This window comes from Ahaetulla prasina, chromosome 1 (genome assembly GCF_028640845.1).
Source record: "Ahaetulla prasina isolate Xishuangbanna chromosome 1, ASM2864084v1, whole genome shotgun sequence".
Taxonomy (NCBI): Eukaryota; Metazoa; Chordata; class Lepidosauria; order Squamata; family Colubridae; genus Ahaetulla; species Ahaetulla prasina.
In genome coordinates this window covers 21,483,510-21,506,693 of record NC_080539.1, presented here as the reverse complement: position 1 = coordinate 21,506,693, position 23,184 = coordinate 21,483,510, and the positions used below count along the sequence as shown (strand labels likewise).

Below are 23,184 nucleotides of genomic sequence, written 5' to 3'. Positions count from 1 at the left end.
GATACAAAACCTGTGGACTTCCACATGTTTCTGAGATAGAAACCTGCCCCAGCTGACACTGCTGGAAATTAATAACAGCTACTGGAGTATTAAGTTCCCTATCAGTGTTGTAAGCCATCAAAACAGTCATCTCCCAACAAGAAAGCAGAATCACAAATTCCACAGGTTCCAAGCGCCCTCTTGTGATCTTAAATGCCGATAACTCTTCAAACAACTTGTTCAATCAAAATATTTAACAAGCAGAACAAGCAAGGTAGTGTGGAATAATCTGATGCATCAAAGACCAATTAATCAAATTAGTCTTATTACAATCACAGACCTGTATGGGGATGGGGTACAGCCATTACAAAGAAGCATTAAAAAAAGGAAGGTATGTAGATTTGTGTGTGTATGTATAAAATTTATAAAGAATTATAACAAGCGATAGAAGATATAAAAGATACATAAATTAAAAGCTAAAGTATATGTACAAAGTTAGAATCTAAAAAGGTTTAGGAGTATTAGATGGGGAACATAAAAAATTAGTGCGTAGAAGACTGTCAAGTGACAAAACATCTTAATATGGCAAACTAGGTAAGCGTTACATTTAGTTTATAAAGTTGAGCAAGCACAACTTATCCAATAAATGTGGCAGAGAACTTGGCCACGTTGTATGTGGTGGCAGAGTTAGTGTTTGAAAGAAACAAGGTGGTGTAAATTCGTAATGATAAGATCAGCTGAGTGTCAATATCTCTGTAGTACAGGAAGCACCTGCTCTCTTTAGTTTTAGGTGTGCAGAGTCACAGGGGCATTGTCAGTCCAAGTAGGGGATCTTCCTTTCTTGGTCTTCAAGGACAGTTGTAGAGATGGCATGACATTATGCCAGAGTAGAGCTCCTCTATGTTTAGGTAGTATGAGTTTAGTTAAATATGCCGTGAAAGAAGCAGAGTGAGTATCTTTTAGATTCACTGGCAAGAAAGTTTGGTACTCTGTGTCTGATATGAATTGTTTTATAAGTGTTTTGATCAGTTCTTCCCCATGCTGAGAAGACCTGGAAGGAAATCCAAGGTTGAGATTTTAGTTGCCACTGCTTCCTTACATGTGAATTGAAAATAGTGGTTTAATGGGACAAGAACAAGGAGTGAAGAAAAATAGCCTAAGTGAGTAATTGAGTAGGGTCATTCACACTCTAGCCACCACTTTCATGAAGCTTTCATGAAGTACGTATGTGATATAGTATAGCAATAACACTTAGACTTATATGCCGCTTCACAGTGCTTTACAACCCTCTCTAAGTGGTTTACAGAGTCAGCATATGGCCCCCAACAATCTGGGTCCTCATTTCACCAATCTCAGAAGGATGGAAGGATGGGTCAACTGTGCAGAGTTTGTAGTCATCCTCAGTAAAGCTAACAAATGTTAAATTATTTGTATCATTAGATTACTTGATTTAACTTTTTAATTACTTTAGGAAATACTGAATTACTTGAGGCATAGTTACGCAGGACGTGACTGCTATTGTAAAAGGGCTTTTCAGTCTTTAACCATAAATATAAATGAAATGCAGACCCACTGTTCTCTCTCTAGAGAAAGGAGGTAGCTTGCTTGTGGTTAGCAGAAATGGCAGTTCAAGGATACTCATGTTTACAGGAGGACCTATAATGAAGAAATAGATGCTTTGCCAGCAGAAATCCTCCAATATGACCTCTAGCATCTCAGGTAGGATAAATGGGACCTTGGGCTAGCTGCAGGACAATAAACACAGCCTGCGATGAGCTGCAAATCAGGCATCTGAATCAGCAGGCAAAGATCCAGGAGCCAACCCCAAATTTACATCAGGTGACGGCTGAGTTCCAAAGTAACAAAACAGGACAGAAAGAAGTAGGAGCAGACATAAAGCTAAAGCCAAGTCTAAGGATTGCAAGCTGAAGCATCAATCAGGGAATAGAAGCATTAGGTAGATAAATCTGGTTCAGTTACAAAGATTTTCACGGAGGCTGATGTATCCTGATTTCTGTTAAGATATACCAAGTGACCAGCTGGCTCTCTCAAACTGGAATCCCAGTATAGAAATCACCTTTTTTTCTCCTTAAGGCAGTTACCTGCAAGCAGATGTTCTTCAAATGAGTTGGATATTATGTAACTCACACACTAGTCAAGACATTAATTGTCAAGACATTAATTGTCAACTTGCCTGGCCTCCTGTGGAGCTAAGCCAGAGATAGGCAGACTTCAGGATGGTAGAATTTGTATTGTAGTTCATTGCACGGTTGTTTAGACTGGATTTGGCATTTTTATCCACCTATCGAGTCGTGGAATGGGCAGGTGCTGTTTGATGGTGTTAAATATGACAGGATACAGGCTGTTCCAACTAAAGCTGCCTTTTGAAATTGTCTGATTGTGATTTTGTAGATGCTGATGGTGTTTAGGTGGCACTCCAGATATTTTGGAATTGTACCCAAGGTGCCTATTACTATTGGCATTATCTGTGCTTTCTTTTGCCACAGTCGTTCTACTTCTGTTTTCAGATCTTTGTATTTTGTAATATTCTCCAGTTCTTTCTCTTCTCTTCTGCTGTCTTCAGGTACTCCTAAGTGTCTCCAGACCTTTTCTGTCTTTCTTTTCAACAATTGTTAAGTTTGGGGTGTTAATGACAGGTGTTTGCTTGAATGCTGAAGATTAGAAGCTGCCCAGGGCTGGTTAGAAGATAGGCAGTTATACTGTTTTAAATACCGTATATACTCGAGTATAAGCCGAGTTTTTCAGCACGTTTTTTGTGCTGAAAAACTTCCCCTCGGCTTATACTCGGGTCTATACGGCTTATACTCGAGTTTTTTTTTTTTTTAAAGCCCCTCGGCTTATACTCGAGTATATACGGCTTATACTCGAGTTTTTTTTTTTCTTTTTTTCACATTTTTCCGGACGGAAGCCCTGCCGGTGCAGTGAGAGGGCGGGCGGGGGGACCCGCCAGCCTTCTCAGCTGAGGGAGGGAGGGTTTCCCCAACCGGTAGGTGCCTCATTTCCCACCCTCGGCTTATACTCGAGTCCCCAGTTTACCCCAGTTTTTGGGGTAAAATTGGGGACCTCGGCTTATACTCGGATCGGCTTATATTCGAGTATATACGGTAAGTGAAATCCCAGATAACTTTAAGTCTTCATTTTCTATTATTTTGCCTATTTTGTGATCCCACCAGTTCTCATTTGCAGACAAGTGGTCTTTCTTGCAGATATTCCATTGTACTATTGTTGCTACTTTGTCGTACTATTGTTTGTAGTCAGTCTGTGCAGTCTTCTTTCAGCAGTTAACTAGGTGGCTCACTGATTGTTAATATTATTACTGAATCTGAAATAAGTCCCTGCTGAAACCTTAGGCAAAAGATAAGCGCTTACAGTTACCAAATTCTAAACTAAGGAATTTATTTTATAAGGTTTATAATTAAACAAAAATCAAAGAAAGCCCCTGCTAACGGGTTGATTAAGCCAAGCATTGTTTCAATAGTTTAATGCGGAAAGAGAGGAGTATTACTGCAAATGTTAAACTGTTAGGGAACAGCTGCCTTTTGCCATTCACCAAAGGATTTTCCAGGAGATCTTGATCTAATGTCTGATTTGATCTCCTATGAGATAAAATCCCGTTTATCAGCTTCTGAGCGCATTTCAGACTCCACGCAGTACCCTACTGGATGACGAGAAACGTCTTGTGCATGAAAATGGAAAGAGGCTGTCAGTCTTAATAGATGTGTCTTGGCTAAGTAAACCAGTTTTAAGCAGTTCTGATATCCCCCCCCATAGAGTTGCAGAACCTTTTCATTATGAACCAGCTTTCCCCATTCGTCGCTTCTGTCTCCGGCTGACGGCGTGGCTTCCTTTGTTTTCCAGCATACATGAAACGGCGGCACAGCTCCGTCAGTGACAGCCAGCCTTCAGAATCCTCTTCCACTGGAATCGATTACAGCCAGGGGGCCAGCCCACAACCGCAGCATCAGCTCAAGAAACCTCGGGTTGTCTTGGCTCCAGAAGAGAAAGAAGCTCTGAAACGGGCCTATCAGCAAAAGCCATACCCATCACCAAAAACGATCGAGGAACTCGCCACGCAGCTCAACTTGAAGACCAGCACCGTCATTAATTGGTTCCACAATTACAGGTAGGTAGTTTTTTCCTGTTTTACTGCCCAACCAGCAGTCCTGTTGCCCTTTTCCTCACAGAAGCCCCTTGGAAGGGGAGTTGCTTTACTGTAGCTCAGGGGTCTCCAATCTTGGCAACTTTAAGCCTGGAGGACTTCAACTCCCAGAATGCCCCAGCCAGCTTTGCTCCAGGCTTAAAGTTGCCAAGGTTGGAGACCCCTGCGTGTAGCTTGAGTTTTCAGTCTCAGCTGTTAGTTTGGTCCGTGTCTAACAGAAGCAGCGTACAGGTAGTCCTCAGCTTATGACCATTCGGTCAGAGACCGTACCAAGAAGGAATGGTGGTTATAACCAGAGTTCAGACCATCACAGCATCCCCACAGTTACATGACTCTGGTCTGAGCACTTGGCTTACAATTCATGCTTACAATTACTTCAAGTTCATGCTTACAATTACTTGTCAAGCATCCCTCAATCACCTAATCACCATTTGTAACCTTCTCTGCCAGCTTACTCAAACGAATCCGTGGGGAAAAGGGCAGGGAAGGTCACAGATTGTAACTTTCCTCCACCCTCACAGCTCCTCTCACATCACATTTTACAGGTAAGTCTTCGACTTACGACCACAACTGAGCCCAGCATTTCTGTTGAGAAGTGAAACGCCGCTCCAGTTCATAACCTTCCTTGCCACAAATTGTTTAAGTGGACTACTGCAGTTGTTATTTTAGTAACACGGTTGTTAAGTGAATCTGGCTTCCTCCCCATGGACTTTGCTTGTCAGAAGGCTGCCAAAAGATCACATGACCCCGGGACACTGCAGCTGTCATAAATGTGAACCAGCTGCCAAGTGCCTGAATTTTGATCAGGTGATCATGGGGATGCTGCCATGGTTGTAAATGTGAAAAACAGTCATGTGTCCCTTTTTTTCAGCACCATTGTAACGTTGAGCGGTCATTAAATGAACTGTTGTAAGTTGAGGATTATCTGTACTGGCTGCTCGGAGGCCCGCCCTGATTTTCCCTGTGCCACCACCTTCATACACCCTCCCTGTGCCACACTTCTCATGCACTCCTTCATACACCCTCTCCAACCTGCAACAATAGTGCCTCTTGTGCACATCCTCGTACACCCAGCTCCTAGTGCATCTCACCTCTTGCACATCCCCTTGCACCCTCCCTAACCTATCCCATGCCTCTCAGGCACCCAATCCACACCACACCTATCCCACACATCCTCGCACACCCAACTCACACCACGCCTTTTGTGCACCCTCATGCACCTGGCCCATGCTGTGCCTCTCACATCCCTTGTTTTGGGCCTGGGACTTGTAACCTGCTGCTTCCCAACTGACTGATTGTGGGAAGCCAGCAGCAAATTGCCTCACCTAACGACCTTGGGATTCAGTTGATGATGGCAAATAGGACTGCAGGATTGCTGCCACTAAGTAACAGTAACAGAATTGGAAGGGACCTTGGAGGTCATCTAGTCCAGGGGTCTCCAACCTTAGTAACTTTAAGACTTGTGGACTTCAACTCCCAGAGTTGCTCCCTGAGCAAAGCTGGCTGAGGAACTCTGGGAGTTGAAGTCCACAAACCTTAAAGTTACTAAGGTTGGAGACCCCTGATCTAGTCCAACCCCCTGCTCACACAGGAGGCCTGTACGATGCAGTTGCTCTTTACAGCCGCATCACTTAGCAATGGAAATTCTGGTCCCAGTTGCTGTTGTAAATCAAGGGACTACCTGTGTAGTGAATAGACCATTTTGATCAAGTACATAATAGGACTTCACTGTTAAATAGCTGTATCAAATTAATGTCTTAATTAATTTCAGACTTAAAGGTTGCCTATCTTCCTCTCAGCCTAAGTAACCTCTGTAACAGGGATGGCAAACTCAATTTCATTGAGGACTGCATCAGGGTTGTGTTTGACCTCGGGGGCGGGGAGGCGCATGGCCAGCTTGACATCACTCCAGTTGGGGGCACCTATGGCCTGAGCACTCTGCCAGCAAAAATGGAGCTGGGGGGATTGGGCATGGCCCTCGCGAGCTCCGTTTTTTCTGGCAAAGGGCTGCAGGAGGTCATTGTGGCTGAAAACAGAGCTTGGGAGGTCCGCGTGTGGCCTTCCCGAGCTCTGTTTTCACTGGCAGGGGCAATGTGGGCCAGATCTTTGCTCTTTCCAAGGCGGCCCCTACAGGCCAGATCTAAGGATCCCGTGGGCTGGATCTGGCTCCCGGACCTTGAGTGTGACACCCCTGCTCTGTAATGATGATAGAATCATCCCAGATTCACCCATTCAGTGTCCTTGGAGGAAGTGCCAGACACAACTATCGTTATCATCTCAGCTGCAACCAGTGGTGACACTCCTTTCTTGCCATGTTTCTTTTAGGTCACGTATTCGTCGAGAGCTGTTTATTGAAGAAATCCAAGCTGGAGGCCAGAGCCAGGCTGGGTCGAGTGACTCTCCTTCAGCTAGGAGCAATCGGGCAGTTCACAGCTCCGAAGGAGACAGTTGTGATGGGGTGGACCCGGAAGGCCCACCGGATACAAAACAAGGCAACCTGGAAGCAGATGAGTACAGCAATGCAACCATGAAGTCTCAGGGAGGGCGAGCAGCGTCGGCTTTCGAAGCAGGGGAAGAGGCACTGCGAGACGCCGGATCTTCGGAGAAAACGGAGACATTCCAGTTGGGAATGGAGAGCTTGGAAGACACAGATGACGAGGGAAGGCTCAAAGCACCACGTCAGGGTTCTCCACTGAGCTCTCAACATTCAGGAGAAACTCTGGAGGCCAGGCCCAACTGTGCTCCAGAAGAGGATGCCTCTACCTCAGTCCTTGTAGGACAGAGCTCCTGCAAGCCCAGGGGAGAAAGTGTGGAGAAAGTACCCATTGTGCCAAGTACCAGTTCCACGCTGGCCATCACCAGCTCTCAGAAATCCAACTCACTCAAGAGCTTGTTCAGCTTTTCTGAGGCGGCGTGCTCCAAGAACACACGGGACAACACCTTGAGGAAAAAGAAGGCAGCAAATTTGAACAGTATAATCCACCGTTTGGAGAAGGCTGCGAGTCGAGAGGAGCCCGTTGAATGGGAGTTTTGAGATTAAGCTCACCCAGCTCCACAGGGCTGGGGAAGTTAAAACTTGGACCTCTGTTGGTTTCTATTGTGTCCCGCACTTACCGCCCTGCAGGCCACGGGGCAAAAAAATGCCATAGGCCAAGGTGCATATAGAGAACAAAAGGAGTGTTTTAAGCCCAGTTTTATGTTTGTGTTTTCAAGGAAGAAAACTGAAACTTGTCCAGCTTTTTGTACCCTGAAGTGTTTCTATTAATTGCCCTAAAGTGATTTCCACAGTTTCTGGGGAAGAAAAAAAAAACTCATACAGCTTTTGCCTTCTGCCCTCCTCTTTGGTGTGGGCTTTAAAACAAATATATATATACAAACAAGAAAAAGAATTAAACCCACATATTTAAAAGGGGGGGCTTTTTATCAGCCATCTAATGGCTAAACAGAGCGATAATAATACACTATTATCTTCTTTAACCAGGAAAACAAAAAGATGGGAGGGGAGATTTTTTGAGATTAAAAAAAAAGTTGTTTTGTAGCTCTTCAGTTGCCACTAAGAGATTGCACAGTCAACCCGACTCTAAACACACTAGTTTGAATTCCTAAATATTTTCAAGAAAGAGTATTGTTTGAAACTTGGGGTTTAAAAAAAAAAACGCATTTACTCCATGTATTTTTTAAACAGACAAAAAAAAAGACACATCAGGAAAACATCTTAATTTGTGGTAGCTGACTTCAGTGTTTTTCTTGTAAAGTGGAATAGAAAATTGACTTGTAGTGCACATTGTTTCATAGCTTTAACTGATTCTAGTCTCTTTGTTGGCTGGAATTTGTTTAATACACTCCATTTTAGGCCAAATCAGGACAGAAAAAAAAAGAAGAAAAATTCTGAAATCTAGGTATTTTATAATCTGCTTTTTAACCTCTAACCACAAAGCACGCGGATCAGACCTCATTCTGGGAGGTTGTGGGAGACAGCTTGGAAGAGGGATGTACTTGATCGGTTCAGATTAAATTGCATTATGCCAGCCTTGCCAACAAAGTCCATATAAGTTACTAGTCCTCAACACCACCTGATTGCACAATTAATCATTGACCCATGTGATCTGTAAGGGAAAAAAAAACACCACCAGCTTTTTGAAAGAAAAAATAAATAAATTACATGGGCACCTGGAAACACTCCTTAACACACGCCAGGCAATCAGGCAGGTGGCATAATGATAATATGCTACACAAAATAGAATGTGTGGTATTTATTTATTTATTTTTTTATAGAGAGGGGTTGGTTGGCAAGAAAGATGAACCTGGCATCAGTTTCAAAAACAGTGTGGTGGAACAATGAGAAGCCTTACCCAACAAGATGGGTTTCCGTCATTCATAGCTGGCAATAGTTCGTTGGACAATATTACTTGGGCCCCTTATTTTAGTAGGATCTGGGGCTTAAAATCAGTCATTGTGCTGTTCTGGTCTCAGAATACTCCAGAGAATAAGGGCAACTATTTCAGCCTCTTTGGAGTATAGTTAAACATCCCAAAATGATTACCCATGGTCCCATGACATATGCTGGTTACAAAAAGGAAGGGGCCCCAGAAGAAAAGTACATAACCTTCGATTATCACAATGTCAAACTACAGAATGGCCAACCAAAGCACACACGACAGGAACTGTTCTCTCCCAAAATAATTAAGCTCTTCCTGTTATTTTATGACAGCCGCAGGGCCGATCAAAGTACAGAATCGATTTTCCAAATTGTCTCTAGCTTCTCCCGTTGTCTATGTGTATATGCGTGAGCATAGAAATGTATGGAGAAATGAGTGCGCGTATGTGTGTGTGTGCATGTGTGCAATTTTATACGTTGGTATTTTCTTACGTACTTGTGCACGCTTAGAGTGCATTACTGCCACCTTTTTTCAATAAGCTGTTTTATCAGTTATGGCTTCTACAGATTTGCTGGTTTAGATTCCTTTATTGCCATATCTTTAAAACTAACAATAGATGATTTTGGTGTATATGTATGGGTATGAATGTGTGTAAGTGTATGTGTGTGTGTGTATACACACACACACACACACATGCATGCACACACATACACACATACATGGATATAATTATTATTATTTTTTGGCTTATTTATAGGTGCTGTATTTTATTATCTGATTACTAGGAAAGGACGAAAGGGGCAAATATTCTTTAGAGGGATAGACTGCCGGCAGTATTGGGTTTAATTTACAAGATGTAGTTGTCAAACTGTATATTATTGACAGATTTTTTTTTTTTTTGGAGGGCCGTATTGTGTATCATGGAAAACTGCTTAGGTCAACATCTTTTGATGACACTTTAATGGTGCATTCATGACTTATGTTCTAATTAATATTTACTTTATGATATTGTGGGAGGGGTTGGGGAAGAGACATTCTGACTTTAAAAGATATATTCCCAATATTACACCTCAATGTAGTTGTATTAATTGGTCACTAAGTCTGTTTTGGGGAGGGGACAGTACTGTAAAATGTGAAATCACCTTCCCTGTGTATTCTTTTTCTTTATTTAAAAAAAACCAGAAATTAGGTTTTTATCATGTCTTCAATATGCAACAGCAGCACTTAATTCAAGTCTTCACAAAATTAAGAGTTCAGTAGCTTTAACAACAGCAACAACAACAACAACAAATGCCTTTTCATGGTCCAGAACGAAAGCTCTAGGAGGCTGGAAGGCAGGTTTACTTTTCCCACTTTTTTCTGTTAATTTTATCGTTTCTCGGCTGTTTGGGGGATACGAAATGTTATCTTTAAAATGCACAAAGAGCTCTTATTCTGACTTGAAGGTGCAAATCTGCACATACATAAGCAAAATTAGGGACAGATTCTGGCTTGAGAATCAATAATGGGGCAACAGCCACACTTTCCCTTTAGAACAGCATTTCTCAAGCTTGGCAACTTGAAAGTATATGGACTTCAGCTCCCAGAATTCTCCATTCAGCATATTGGCTGGGGAATTATGGGAGTTGAAGTCTACACATCTGCAAGTGGCCAAGCTTGAGAACCGCTGCTTGAGATCTTAAGGCCTGCTGCTGGGGGCGTTTCTTTTTAGCTTTGGCAGGATTTTTCTAGAAAATTGACTTTAGAATGGGTGGATGGACAGTTACAGCATGTGACATGGCTTCAAACGAAAGGCCTGCCTTCCACATACAATGAGAAATCCCTACTTCCTTTGCAACACCGGAAGCAGCTCTTCATTCTCTGACAAGATTTAAAAAACACTTGCGTTGCTTCACTTCCATTAGGTTTTAGCTTTCCAGCAAGCACAGGATTTGTTTTTAGCCTTCCAGTGTCTGTATATTTCTTTAGGCAATGGAGCAATATTCCAGTTCTGGTTTATTGTCTTCCTCTTAAATACTTTCCAATGTGTTCAGTTCAGTTAGCCATTGAAGTTAAGATCTCCCTTTTCCCTCAGTTTCATTCTATCAACATCTTGGGTGCCTCTTCTCCATAACGCATGGAGAGATATCACTAATGTGACACGGGGCGGCCTAGCATTTGGGGTTTTGCCATTTGCCCTAATAAGCAATATTTAAGTGCCTTGGGAAAAAATATATATATTCTCCTGTCTTTCATGTGCTTTCCCATCCAGATATACTTGGATTTTAGCGAAGAAATTACAAATTCGGATTTACCCCTTCTTTTCAAGTTGGGCAGTGCTTCCTGCCAAAGCAAAACGGTATTGATTCAATTCTTCCCCCAGGGGAGAACCTGCTCAAGAACTTGTGGCTTATTGCAACCAATAATGGTTGTAGAATTTAAGCCAGCTAGATCGAATGAAAGGTGGTCCTGCTCTGCCCATAGCTGCACATTCAATTCAGGAAATTTCTGGAGATTTAATTAATTTGGCACTTTAATCATATTTGGGCTCTCTTGATCATTTCTGTTCTCAGTTTGAAAAGAGAGGTTGTAATTGAGAGAACCAGGGTGGCCAACATTTCTCAAAAATCCATATCTAATAAACAAAGATGCCATTAGTTATCCCAGTGTTGGTCTTAATGGTTTGACTACCATCTTGGCCTAGCATGATAGAACTCTACTTTCTATGGGTAGGTTTAGCTCTATTGGAGATTTTTGCCATACAGAGTTAGTGACAAGTTTTGGTCATTATCAGGTCATTACTTGACGCTGTGTTTTCTGACTGAAGTTCAGGAGATTTTGGAGGTGGGTGCCATTTGAGAGTTTTCTTTGTGTCTCTGAAAAGATTTAGCTACTGTTTCTGGTGTTCTTTACCTATTGACTGGCAGATCTGTGAGTTGTACTCCCAATACTTCTTGAAGTTTGACTGGATGGTGGGAGGCTATTTGATGCCTTGCACAAGAGAACTATAATTAAGAAGGAAGCAACATTCTGTAAATGTATATTTTCTGATTCTGTCCCTTAAATTGTAGAAGTACATCGCCCGGTTAAACTAATTGGCTGAAGATTTACTCTGCTTAAAGCAATTGCCTAGACCCTTTTCAATCTTCTCGTTAGCCATTGAGGAAGGATTTGTGCTTGGCTGCCTGCTCTATTGCCCACTGTAGCCTCAACTGCCCATTTGGTCCACTGTCCACTGGTGAAGATTGACACTTTAGTCCATTTGCAACTTAAATCACTCCTCCCTTCCACATATATACAACACTTTTCAAACTAGTGGATAGGGTTGACTGCATTTCTAACTAGACTTTCTGCCCCCTGGCTCACGAGTTAAGTTATGATGTTGATTGGCTAGTTGGGACAGGGTCATTGTTTTCCCGCCTTTTTGTGCAGACTCAGCCAGTCGTGGTTGATTAAGTAAACAATTTTGAAACAACCCACAGTGTAGCATAATGTGCAATCTCTTTCTGTATTTTTGGTGTGTATCCATCTATCTTCCAGACACTCAAGAAATAGGGTTTTTTAGAGTCATCCAGAAAATGCTTCTTTTACTGAGGACTCTTGATGAGAATATCTGTAACGCTAGTCAGTTTTTCTTGGAAAAAGCAGCCATCCCATCTACCTATCCTGCCATGCATATACACTCCATTCAGCTGTAACCCTGCCTAGCACCCCAGTTTAAATCAATCCCCTGTCCGATAAAATACCCAGAATCCTCAGCAGCATGCTGTCTGTCATTCCATGACTGACATGCAGTTGTATTTCTGCCATAGATCATATTGCTGCGTGTGAGCTTTGCTCATCTGGTTTCCACTTTAGAGATTTATATTAATTTCACAGCCCTCCTTTGAAGCCCAGTTTAGCCACAAGTTTTCAGTCAGTTGTGAGTAGATGGTGCACCTTTTACTTTGCCTACAAGGGGCAGAGCAGAGGCCAGTTGGAGTAGCCAGGGGACGCCAGCTTTCCTGTTCCAAAGATATATTTTTTTTGTCAGCTAATTTCAGTCTTCAATCAACAAGGAGAATGACTGAGCAACCTTCCTCTTTAACTGTCACCGAGATAGGTAGTGTGGAAAGGAACTCCTTTATTTCCATATTGCTCTGTTTCCCTTTGAAGTGGGATTATTGTAATGGAGCATTCAGCCAGCCTTGAGCAACAACAGGAGCTTTGGATTTCTTAGAGTTTATTTGAAATAGGAAAATTACAAGCTGCACTGAATTGAACTTACAATTAAGTTGGCACAGGAGTATCAGCGCCCCTCTTAGGATAATTTGAGTTCTTCCTATACTCTCTGGTGCCAGAAAGTAGTTGACATAAATGCATTTATCTGAAGAGGGAAGGAAATTAGCTTGCAGTTTTGAGAGGCCAAACTGACTGACTGGCTCATAAGGAGACACTTCAGCTTGTTCTTTCAATCATTACGTTTAGCAGAGGAGAACAATTATGTACAATGACTTTGCTTTCATGATACGCGGAAGCAGAAACTTGCCAACCACATTTTGCTCTAGCATATTGTATGAAAACACTCCATGGATTTGATTTATAGTTCTGTGTGTTATGCAACCCTCCAAAATGGAGTTGATTCTGCAAAACATACTTTATGGCAAATGTTGGGCAGGTATAGGCTATATTTTGATTATGGCAAACTAGAAGGATAGTGTTGGAAAGCTGGAGTCATATTTGTACAGAATTATCCAAATAAATTGAATTAAGTTGGGGGTTCTTACTTACAAGCTATGACTATGACTATTAAACCTGGCTGCAAAATCTCCAGAAAACCACTAGATAACAACAGAAGCCATTCAGAATCACTTGGTTGAGTTGGGTGGCTACAGAAATAAGAACTTTTGTATCTCTGCTGCCATCTAGAAATCATCTGGATTTTTGTAGACCATGTGTACTAAATGTCCAGGTAACCCTGCTTTTCTAGTCTGTGACTGAAAAGCCAGTGGTGCCAGTGTATTCCAAGCTAAAGAAACTTTACAAAAGAAACTACTGATATTACATTTCAGTTTGCTATTTCAGTATGTAGAAATGCTGCCATTTAAAATAAAGCAATAATTTGTGGTTTTGACAGGTAGCAGCGCACTGTTATTTTAAGCATTGTGATGTGTTTGGATGTAAGAATAGTTTAAAATAAATCCTTAAATATGCAGCTCCAAATAAGAACTGAGAAAGCCACATAAAAAAAAACAGTTCTAGGACATTGGTTGAACAGAAATTCAGATACCATAGTTAAAGTGCCTCGGCTACTCTAAGACCAGCATTTTCCCAACTTGGCATCTTCCAGATGTAAGAAGAACTGATAACTGCAATTCCAACATATCTAGAAGATACCATTTTGGAGAAGGCTGCTTAAAATGAGTTTTTGCTTTCTTTATGTACCAGTCATTTCCAAAATCAGAGAGATGAGTCTTAAAGATTTAGTGAAGCCTTCATGTACATCCTTCTGGTGAAAGACAGAATGCCTTAGAACAGGGGTCTCCAACCTTGGCAACTTTAAGACTTATGGACTTCAACTCCCAGAATTCCGGGAGTTGAAGTCCACAAGTCTTAAAGTTGCCAAGGTTGGAGACTCCTGCCTTAGAAAATTGTAGTTGGCTACTGCTATGTTTTTAAAGGGGGATTCCCAAGTTCCATTTCCTGATTCTTTTTGTACAGAAATTTAAAAGTAATCAAGTGAACCAATAAATCCTACTTTTGTGAAAGGTAATTTGAAGGCAAATGTTTAGTGTTAATTGAGTTAGATTGAAGAGACCACGACCAAAAAGTTAGCAAAATTATACAGACATTCTGTTTGGTTCCCAGATGCCTAATTCCTCTGAAAACAGACTTTTATCAGTGAATTTGCTGAGATCCTTACAAAAATTCTTGAAGTTGTTCAATTTTTTTAAAAACTTGTTTTAAACATTTAGCTCCTGCTGTGGGCAACAATGAGTACTGTTAGATTACAATCTAGGGCCAGTTCTGAGTGTGTGTGGTCGAAGAGGGGCCAGATTCATTCAGGATTGGACTGTTTGTGTTCAGGTTCTTTATAAAACATTGCCTTGGAGGCCTCTCTTTTTTCAAAATGGGATTTCCACACATACAGTGGTACCTCGATACTCATTGTTAATTGGTTCTGGGAGGTGTGATGAGTACCAAACAGATTTTTCCCATAAGGAATAATATAGTGAGTCACAAGGCAGATGACACCGACAAGTTCTAGCTTGTGCATTGAGTACCAAGCAAACAATGAGTACCGGGACGAAAATGTTCACATCAAAATGCATTGAGTATAAAATTTGCTGAATTTCAAAGCAGTTGAGCACCAAGGTACCACTGTGCATGCAAATGCTTGTTTTTGTCTGAATCCGCTTTCCTCAATTGTACACTCTCAGATATGATGAGAATTGTAACCCAAAATCTGAAGGAGTCTAAGTTGGGCCTGGCTTTTAAAGTGTGCATTTAGACTTGCAGGTACCATAGTTTCTGGGGCAAGGAAACATAAGATAAATATAACTTGTCAAAAGGTTTTCTTTCTACTGAACAGTGTGTGTGTGTTATTTTTCATTATAATGGTGTTAGCATAGTGAAAAGTGAATAGATAGCAATAAAATACCTAAGGATGGCTTTTATACCCTAAGATCCAATCCTACTGACTGGACAAAATATCCATTAATAGCAGTGTGCTAGTCTCCAGCAAGGCTGTCTAAACTTGGCAACTTTAAGGCTTGTGGACTTCAACTCCCAGAGTTCCCCAGCGAGTTTAAAGTCCAAAGGTATTTAAAGTTGCCAAGGTTGGACACCCCTGGTTTACAGTAATATCTTTTAAACTAGAATCAATTTCAGTCCAATTCCAGCTAGCAAAGCCAACCATATTGAGTTGGAACCACGTAGAAAGGTGTCTTCCATTAACAAGATATTCTGTATTGTATAACAGAGCACTTATAAATATAAAAATCCAAAAGTGAAATGTTTATAGAAGCAACCTCCAACAAGCAAGGACATGAATTCTGTTACAACCCCTGAATTGCTGAAGTGTAGGCATTCATAGATGGATGCTATTCTTTTTCTTCCTCCTCACTTTCTCAGACTGTGAAAATGATCCCACTGTCCATTAGGCTTTTTTGAATACTCCTACATCGGCATTTTCCGACTTGGCGTTCCTGCAGTTGTATGGTGCATGAGGACTACAATCCCCAAAATCCTAAGCTTCAGGAGGGATCATCCCAGCACAAGTTTTAGGGGCTTCAGGATATGAGAGGCTGCCCAAGCTCAGGTGCACTGAATATCTGACAGAGCTCGATTGTAGCAATTTTGTCCCAATTGGGGAGCGTATTGCTTCCTTGGACTACCTCTCTATCTGCTATACTAGCAGAATAGTGTAACTCTTTTAACTCCTGTTATTAGTTTTTCTCTTTCCGGTTTTCTGCTGCTTTGTAGTGCATCCATCACTAATCTCATTGTTCTTTTATTTAAAAAATAAACAATGCGTGGAACAATCTTCTGAAATAAGGCAGAGTGAAAATATCACCCACTTTTTTTTAATGACAAAAAGCTTTCTGAGACAATTCCTGGATACTGTGGCTCTTTCGTGGAGTTAATTGGTGATTAATTAATAAACCATCTGAGAATTGTCCTGTCTTCTGAGGAACTCACAATTCTTTGTCATGAGCAAAATGCAGGGAAGGTCCAGGGAAAATAAGATCCTCAACATAGACTGACTGTGGCCTCATTTTCTTTGTGAGGGTAAAAAAATGGTATCTACAGCAGGGGTCTCCAACCTTGGTCCCTTTAAGACTTGTGGACTTCAACTCCCTGTGTCCCTCAGCCAGCAAAGCTAGCTGAGGAATTCTGGGAGTTGAAGTCCACAAGTCTTAAAGGGACCAAGGTTGGAGGCCCCTGATTTACAGCATCGGGAAGTCTCGATGCAAATAAGATGCAAATTAGCTTCAAAAGATTTACCAATAGCTTGATTTTCACTCCAGTGGAAATAGCTTTGGTTTATGATGACACAATATAGAAAGACTAGGTGTGGGTGTCTTAATACAGCAATTAATTTTAGGTTGTTTTGTTTGCATTGTAGATTATTTTTGTATATTGTTTGCATGACATCTTTCCTTTATTGGCCTTGCTCTGCTGTAAAGATATCTGTCTTGGTTAAATTCCAACTGCAGGTCCATTGAGCACGTGATAGACACACCTGGTTGTCCAGGGTGAGAAACTGGATAAGGGTACCATGCTATGTCACTTATCCAAGGGTAAGCCCCATTAAAATCAGAAGGGCTAACTAACAAGTCAACATAAATAAGACAGCAATATCAACCTTAGGACTGCAAAATTGTTCATTTGAAAGCTTGTGATCAGAGCGCCTGGGAAAGCATCTTTCAGCCCTCAGTCAGCGTAATAGTCCTCAAAAGAGTTCTGGAATCTAAAGCTAAAAAAAATACCTTCCCAAATGCACTAAACATAGCTAATACTTTAGGCAGAATGTGATAAACTGATACTTTGTGCTAAGTAATAAATTAATATATTGACTAAATCAAAAGAAATTATACTACTCTTCCTTTATCCTTAGGGGGGTGGGAAACTATGTTCAAGGATCTGATAGAACAATGACGATCTTTAATGTTCTTTTTGATTGTGCAGCTCTTGAATTCAAAAACAGAAATGTATTGCAGGCACAGTACAGGACCTCCCTGCAATCCCTTGAAGTAGCCACATGTTTTTGTGAGATTGTCTTGCTGCTTTCCTACACCAGCCTCTCTTACGTTAGCAGCTTGTTGCTCTGCTGAGCACCCATAGTCTTCAACCAGAAAGGTATTCTAGACAATTCTAATTACAGTTACAACTTGTCGGTGATTACACACACTAGATAATCAATAGAAAAACTGCAGGAATATTAATTGAACCTTTTTCAGAGTTCGTTGTACCTCACTGCCCATCGTCATTGAGCATTGTATCTCAGTCATGTTCTTTGGGCTTGATGGGAGATTGGAGTCCCAAGAGCTTTTGAAGGGCCACTGTTCTCAAATCCTCGAATCAATCCTCTATCCTTTGATTGCTCGTAAAAGATTACAGTAATGAAACCAGGTGCCTAGATCATCCCTTTTTCTCTCAAAAGGAAAGAATCCATGATTTCCAGAGATTAAAGGCTTGCTTTACCTAATTTGAGCATTAGATGCACGATGCATCCTACTTCCTCTGTGTAACTCTAGATGAGCTGAGCTGGAATCGGCACCCCTTGTTTTCATACCTGCAGAATTTTAAATGATAGAATTGCTTATAAAATGAATAAATGTTAATTGAATGAACTTGTCCCCTTGTTCTTCAAAAGTAAGGGAGAATCACTGTTAATTCTGGGCATGCTAAAGTGTAAACCATCTGTTGTTTGGCACATGGTGGCCAAAAGAAGAATCGTGCCATAACCACTTAGCATTGGTTTCCTTGAGAAAAAATGATGCGTTCACAACATGGGTCTTTTCTTTAGATTTTCTTTCCAGGCATTGTGCATTTATGTCCATCAGGGTGTAATATGGCCCTTTATAATTAAAAACATGGGTTAGGGCACATGCCCACCTCTGAGGCAAGGAGTTTGGCTTTACAACTGTCACAAACTTTGTCTCTTATACTCTTTTCCTTTTGTCCCTTCAGCTTGTCGCATCTTCCTCAAGTTTCATTCTGTTCCATACTTTCAGGCAAACCTTTTTTAGACATTCTTGACAAAAACTGGAAGGGTTTTCTGCTTGCTTACTTGCCCATCATCACTTCATTTCCACTCCCTAAACCATCTTTATCCATTCTCAGTCGTTTCTAGACTAAACGCTCTTCACAGAGCGCCAATCAATAAACAAGAGAGGCACTTAGAGTGATGGTGATCAAATTATAATTTGCTAGCCCTCCTCCACTCACATAAGACACTTTGGGGTACTGCAGCTGCGCATTGCAGAATTCCTTTTCCTGATAATTCTACAATAGTATTGCTAGATAAACACAATGGCAGCAACCTAATAATCATCCACATCCAGAGAATAACCTGTCTACCAAAGCATTCCTCGATCTTTCCAATTGGAGCACTCAAGAGAAGCTCATTCCAGTTTAACTGGGACTTCTTCAAACAGAACAAATGCCTCGGCTTTCCTGTCCCATTTAGCGCTCACAAGTGATTTGATTTTTATTCAACTGTCTCTCAAGCATGTATTTATGTAAAGCATATTGACCCTTAATACTGTTGTTCTTTTGCCCCTAATAGTCTTGGCTGCAGACTGTCTGTGGACACTCTCGTCCGAATAGGTTCCTCTGCATAAATCGCAAATGAACTACGGGCATGAGCTTCAGTCAAGACCCATAGACTCTTGTATATCTGGGTTGTTTGTAAATATGTATTTTTAAAAAAAACAAAAAAAAATATTTAAAGATATTTTGAGCTGAAGAATTTCAAAGGATAAGAAAAACGGGCGCACGAATGCATAAGAATCCAAGACAGAATTATGAGATGTTTGAAGGGCCTCAGCCTCCTTGAGCCTAGGAAGTGAATCCATGAACAGGCATTTTTCCCTTTCCCAAAACATATCAAGATTTAAAAAAAAAAAAAACTTCCCTCTGAAAGACGGCTTTCCTCTACCAAGATTGCTCTTAAGCCTCTGTGTGGTTTTTACCCTGAGTTTGCAAGTTGTCTTTTTTTTTTGCATGACTTTTGAAAATCCCCATGATAACTAGCTACAAGGTTGCCTGGCAGCATGGACCATACTACAGTACGTTAGCGGTGTTCATTGAGTGACATCTACTACTAGTTTTCTCCTCTTCGTTTTAAGAGTTCTGTATTCACTGCTTGTTGACTCTCTGAACTAGACTCTACGGCAGGAGTCTCCAACCTCGGCAACTTTAAGACTTGTGGACTTCAACTCCCAGAATTCCTCAGCCAGCTTCCTCAGCAAGTCTTAAAGTTGCCGAGGTTGGAGACCCCTGCTCTATGGTACAGCAATGGCAAGCCATCGAGTGTTGGCGATTACAGTTCCCACAATAGCTTGCCATTGCTTGTGCAATCAGGGCAGATGAGTATTGCAATCCAAAGCATCAGGCGGGCATGTCGTTGCCTATCCTTGTGCATGGCAATGTTCAGCTAGTCCCCATGGTGACTTGAAGGTTCTTCAAGGCTTCACCTCAACCTGTTTTGGGATTCGTTAGGAAATTATCTTTTGGAAAGGGACAGTGAGAGAGGGCGGGACTTAAACCTTAGAAGCAAAAATAAGTCAGAAATAATATAGATCTCAAAGCATCCATTTGTTTGTCTTTCTTCCCACCATGGTAGATTCATGTTTTATCCTTTGATGGTGTTAGATACACCACTCTGCCTAACAATTAGCTGGCCATAAAGGTTCTTTGCACACTTAACAGCAATGTGTGTGTGGGGAAGGTGAGAATTTTTTGGAAGGAAAAGAGATTGAATTGTTTATCAGCAATATGGGGGAAAGGAATGGTAGAGTGTGGAATTCTTCTGCGTGAGGGTAATCAGGTAGTCCTCAATTTACAGCCGTTCGTTTAGTGGCTGAAGTTACAACAGCACTGAAAAAAGTGACCTATAACCGTTTTTCACACTTAACGACCATTGCAGCATCCCCGTGATCAAAATTCCGACGCTTGGCAACTGACTCATATTTATGACAGTTGCAGTGACCTCTTTTTTTCCCCCCGACCTTCTGACGAGCAAAGTCAGTGGGGAAGCCAGATTCGCTTAACAACCGCGGCAAGAAAAGTCGTAAAGTGGGGCAAAATTCACTTAACAAATGTCTCACTTAGCAAGAGAAATTTTGGGCTCGATTGTGGTCGTAAGTCGAGGACTACCTGTACTGAAGAGAGGCAGCAGTTTATGTAAAAATAGAAAACGATTGAAAAGTCCTTGCTTTGGAGGGGGGAAAAAAGCAAATAATAAAAGATCCATTTATGTGACAGAGATAGCCACCCCTGTAAGATGCCACCATGCTCTTGAGAGGGGACATGGCAGGGCCCTGGAAGTGAGAAGTTAAATGACACTTAGTCTTTGGGGCAAGACTGCCCTGCTGCAGGCATCCATTTGTGGCATGCTGGTGTTCCATTTTTCCAATAGGAAAACTAACCCACTAGTCACCCATCGCCCCTGTCTACATCCTGTCAGGCAGTTGGAACCTGGAGAAAACAATGAGGGTGGGGGGGAAGAAGCTTTTTACAAAAGGAAGGTTTTATTGTGGAAGATTTTCTTTTTAATTTCTCTCTGAATAGTCTATGCATTTCCAATTTTAAAAGCCGTTTTCTGCTGATCTTCCCATCCCAATCTCTCCCCTCCCCCTCCCCCCAAATCAGGCAATATATAATCTTACTCTGAACAAACCTCTGAGGAATGTCATATCTGCAAATTTGGACATTTAATTCCAAAGTAAATGGCAGCCTTGCTTATTTTATTTTATTTTGTGACATGCAGATACACAGACACACAATCCAGTTGGAAGGTCTTGCATATTCCAACCCTATTGAATTGGGGGAGGGCGGTGCCTAAGATTTTGCCATTTAGTTATGCTCTGAAGAATTCGTTTTTATTTTATTTTATTTGTATTTTTTATTATTATTATTTTTTTTTGCATTTGTGCAATAACTACTTGCCATTTTACTGGGCTAATCTTTGGACTTGCCCTGACTACTAACACAGCACAAAAATGAACTCGAAACACAAAAAAAAGGTGTATTTTTTTTCCTGAGAATATTTTCTTTTTAAAAAGAAAAAATATTGATAAGCTCCATTTTATCCCCGTGTACTTGTGGTGTCCAACATTTTTAGCAGTATTTTATAAATATATATATAAATATATAAATAGATATATATATTATTTTTTTCCTGTAACGCACTAAGTCTTAGGTGTTTTTAGAAGCTCGTTTCTTATATTCAGAATCACCAATTTTAATGAAATACCCTCACAAAGACCCAGTTGACCAAAAAAAAAGCCTTTTTTTCTTCTTTTCTTTTTTCTTTCTTTTCTTTTTTTTCTTTTTCTTTTTGTACACGTAGCTTTGAGAGAAGCTGCCCTGTTGTGTTGCTGTGATTTCATCTTTTGTAACATTTTATTTCTTATTCAAAAGTTTATTAAAAAAAAAGAGAGAGAGAAAAGTTTTATATGGCTGGCAGTGGCAGAGCAGGAGAAGACTTCCTCCCTTGGCGGGAAGTGGTATTTTCTTCCCAACCTGGGTTAGCCAATGTATGTTCTCAGCACTGTACAACAGTCCCTATATGATACGGAGAAGCAATATCACTGTACGAAACTCACATGATGTATTATTATAATTATTATTATTATTATTCACTAGCACCCTAGGTGTGATAATTGAAGTAAATATCTTTTATACAAACACAGTGATGTCTGGGTTGTCTTCCTTGGGACAGGCTGAACTCAAAAGCAGCAAACATTTCTTCAGCCGGCTGGTTTACATTGTAATTCCATGGTTTTGTGATTTTGTGGAGTTTTGCGGTCTTATTTCAGATGTCTGATGCACGCTGTCTAATGCTCTTCAGAGGAACTTTGGCATGCAATATTTGGAACGCCAACGTGTTCAGATGTTAAATTAATTGGCTTTATTTTATATATGAAGATAATTTTTTTAAAAAAATGTTTCTAATGTATTATGTGTACATACTAACGCACAATTCACAAAAACATCTGTAATAAAAAAAACAACCTGAAGATTAGAAAAGAGACAACCCCAAACCAACTAGAAATGCAAAGTAAGAAAGAAAAAAAAACAAAAGGAAATCTACCTTGTATTTTATCCTTATCAATAGTACTGGTTGAATAATAAATGCACTACTGTAATATAATTACAGTACCCAATATTATTGAAAAATGTCACAAACACTCTGCCATAATACCACATGATGATGTATCGGCATTCTGTTTTATTGCAGCAGCAGAAAATACTCCCTTTCCCAAAGCAGATTGCACATTTCTAAGAACCATTCCTTCACATCTAGAATAATCTCAGTATTATTATTATTTCTCAATATTATTCTTTTAGCCATCATGTATATTCAATAGTCATAATTTCTGGTAAACAGATTCAAAAGCGATAGTATATAGTTTAAAATTATATGGTGGAGCTCTTGCCTCACAATCAGGAGGTTGTGAGTTTGATCCTAGGTAGAGGCAGGTGTAGGGTCTCCTGCTTGGGCAGGGGGTTGGACTAGATGACCTGCAAGGTCCCTTCCAACTCTGTTAATCTGTTTACTGACATCTTCATTATTTAAAGGTTTTCCTGTTAATCCGCTGCTATAGATACTCCTCAATTTACAACTATTCATTTAGACAATGTTCACTGATCTTCGCACTTAACAACTGTTGCAACATCCCTATGGTCATATAATCAAAATTCAGTCACTTTACAACTGGCATGTATTTACAAGAGTTGGAGCATGATGGGGTCATGTGATCGCCATTTGACTTTCCGCTGGCTTCCAACAAGAAGGACAATGGGAGAAGCCAGATTCACTTAATGACTGTATGATTCACTTAACAACTGCAGTAATTCATTTAATTCTGGCAAAAAAAGTTATAAAAACGTATTAACAATCACTTTGCTAAGCAATGGAAATTCAGATCCCAATTGTCATAAATTAAGGACTAC

At 40.7% G+C, this 23,184-nt stretch overlaps 1 protein-coding gene across 9 annotated transcripts in view; it reads left to right on the top strand.

Moving 5' to 3' along the window:
• CUX1 (cut like homeobox 1) overlaps positions 1-23,184 on the top strand; it is a 374,189-nt gene that overhangs the window by 316,777 nt on the left and 34,228 nt on the right. For 4 of the 9 annotated variants that reach the window (XM_058164381.1, XM_058164379.1, XM_058164376.1 and 1 more), the window contains 2 exons: positions 3,859-4,123; positions 6,485-21,982. The exons of 1 other annotated variant lie outside the window; for it this stretch is intronic. In XM_058164381.1, the coding sequence (XP_058020364.1) occupies positions 3,859-4,123; positions 6,485-7,193 (974 nt within the window). In that variant the 3' untranslated portion in view covers positions 7,194-21,982. Of the gene's footprint in view, positions 1-3,858; positions 4,124-6,484; positions 21,984-23,184 lie in introns of those variants that run through there. 4 more of the 9 variants (XM_058164375.1, XM_058164377.1, XR_009152844.1 and 1 more) reach the window with 3 other exon arrangements.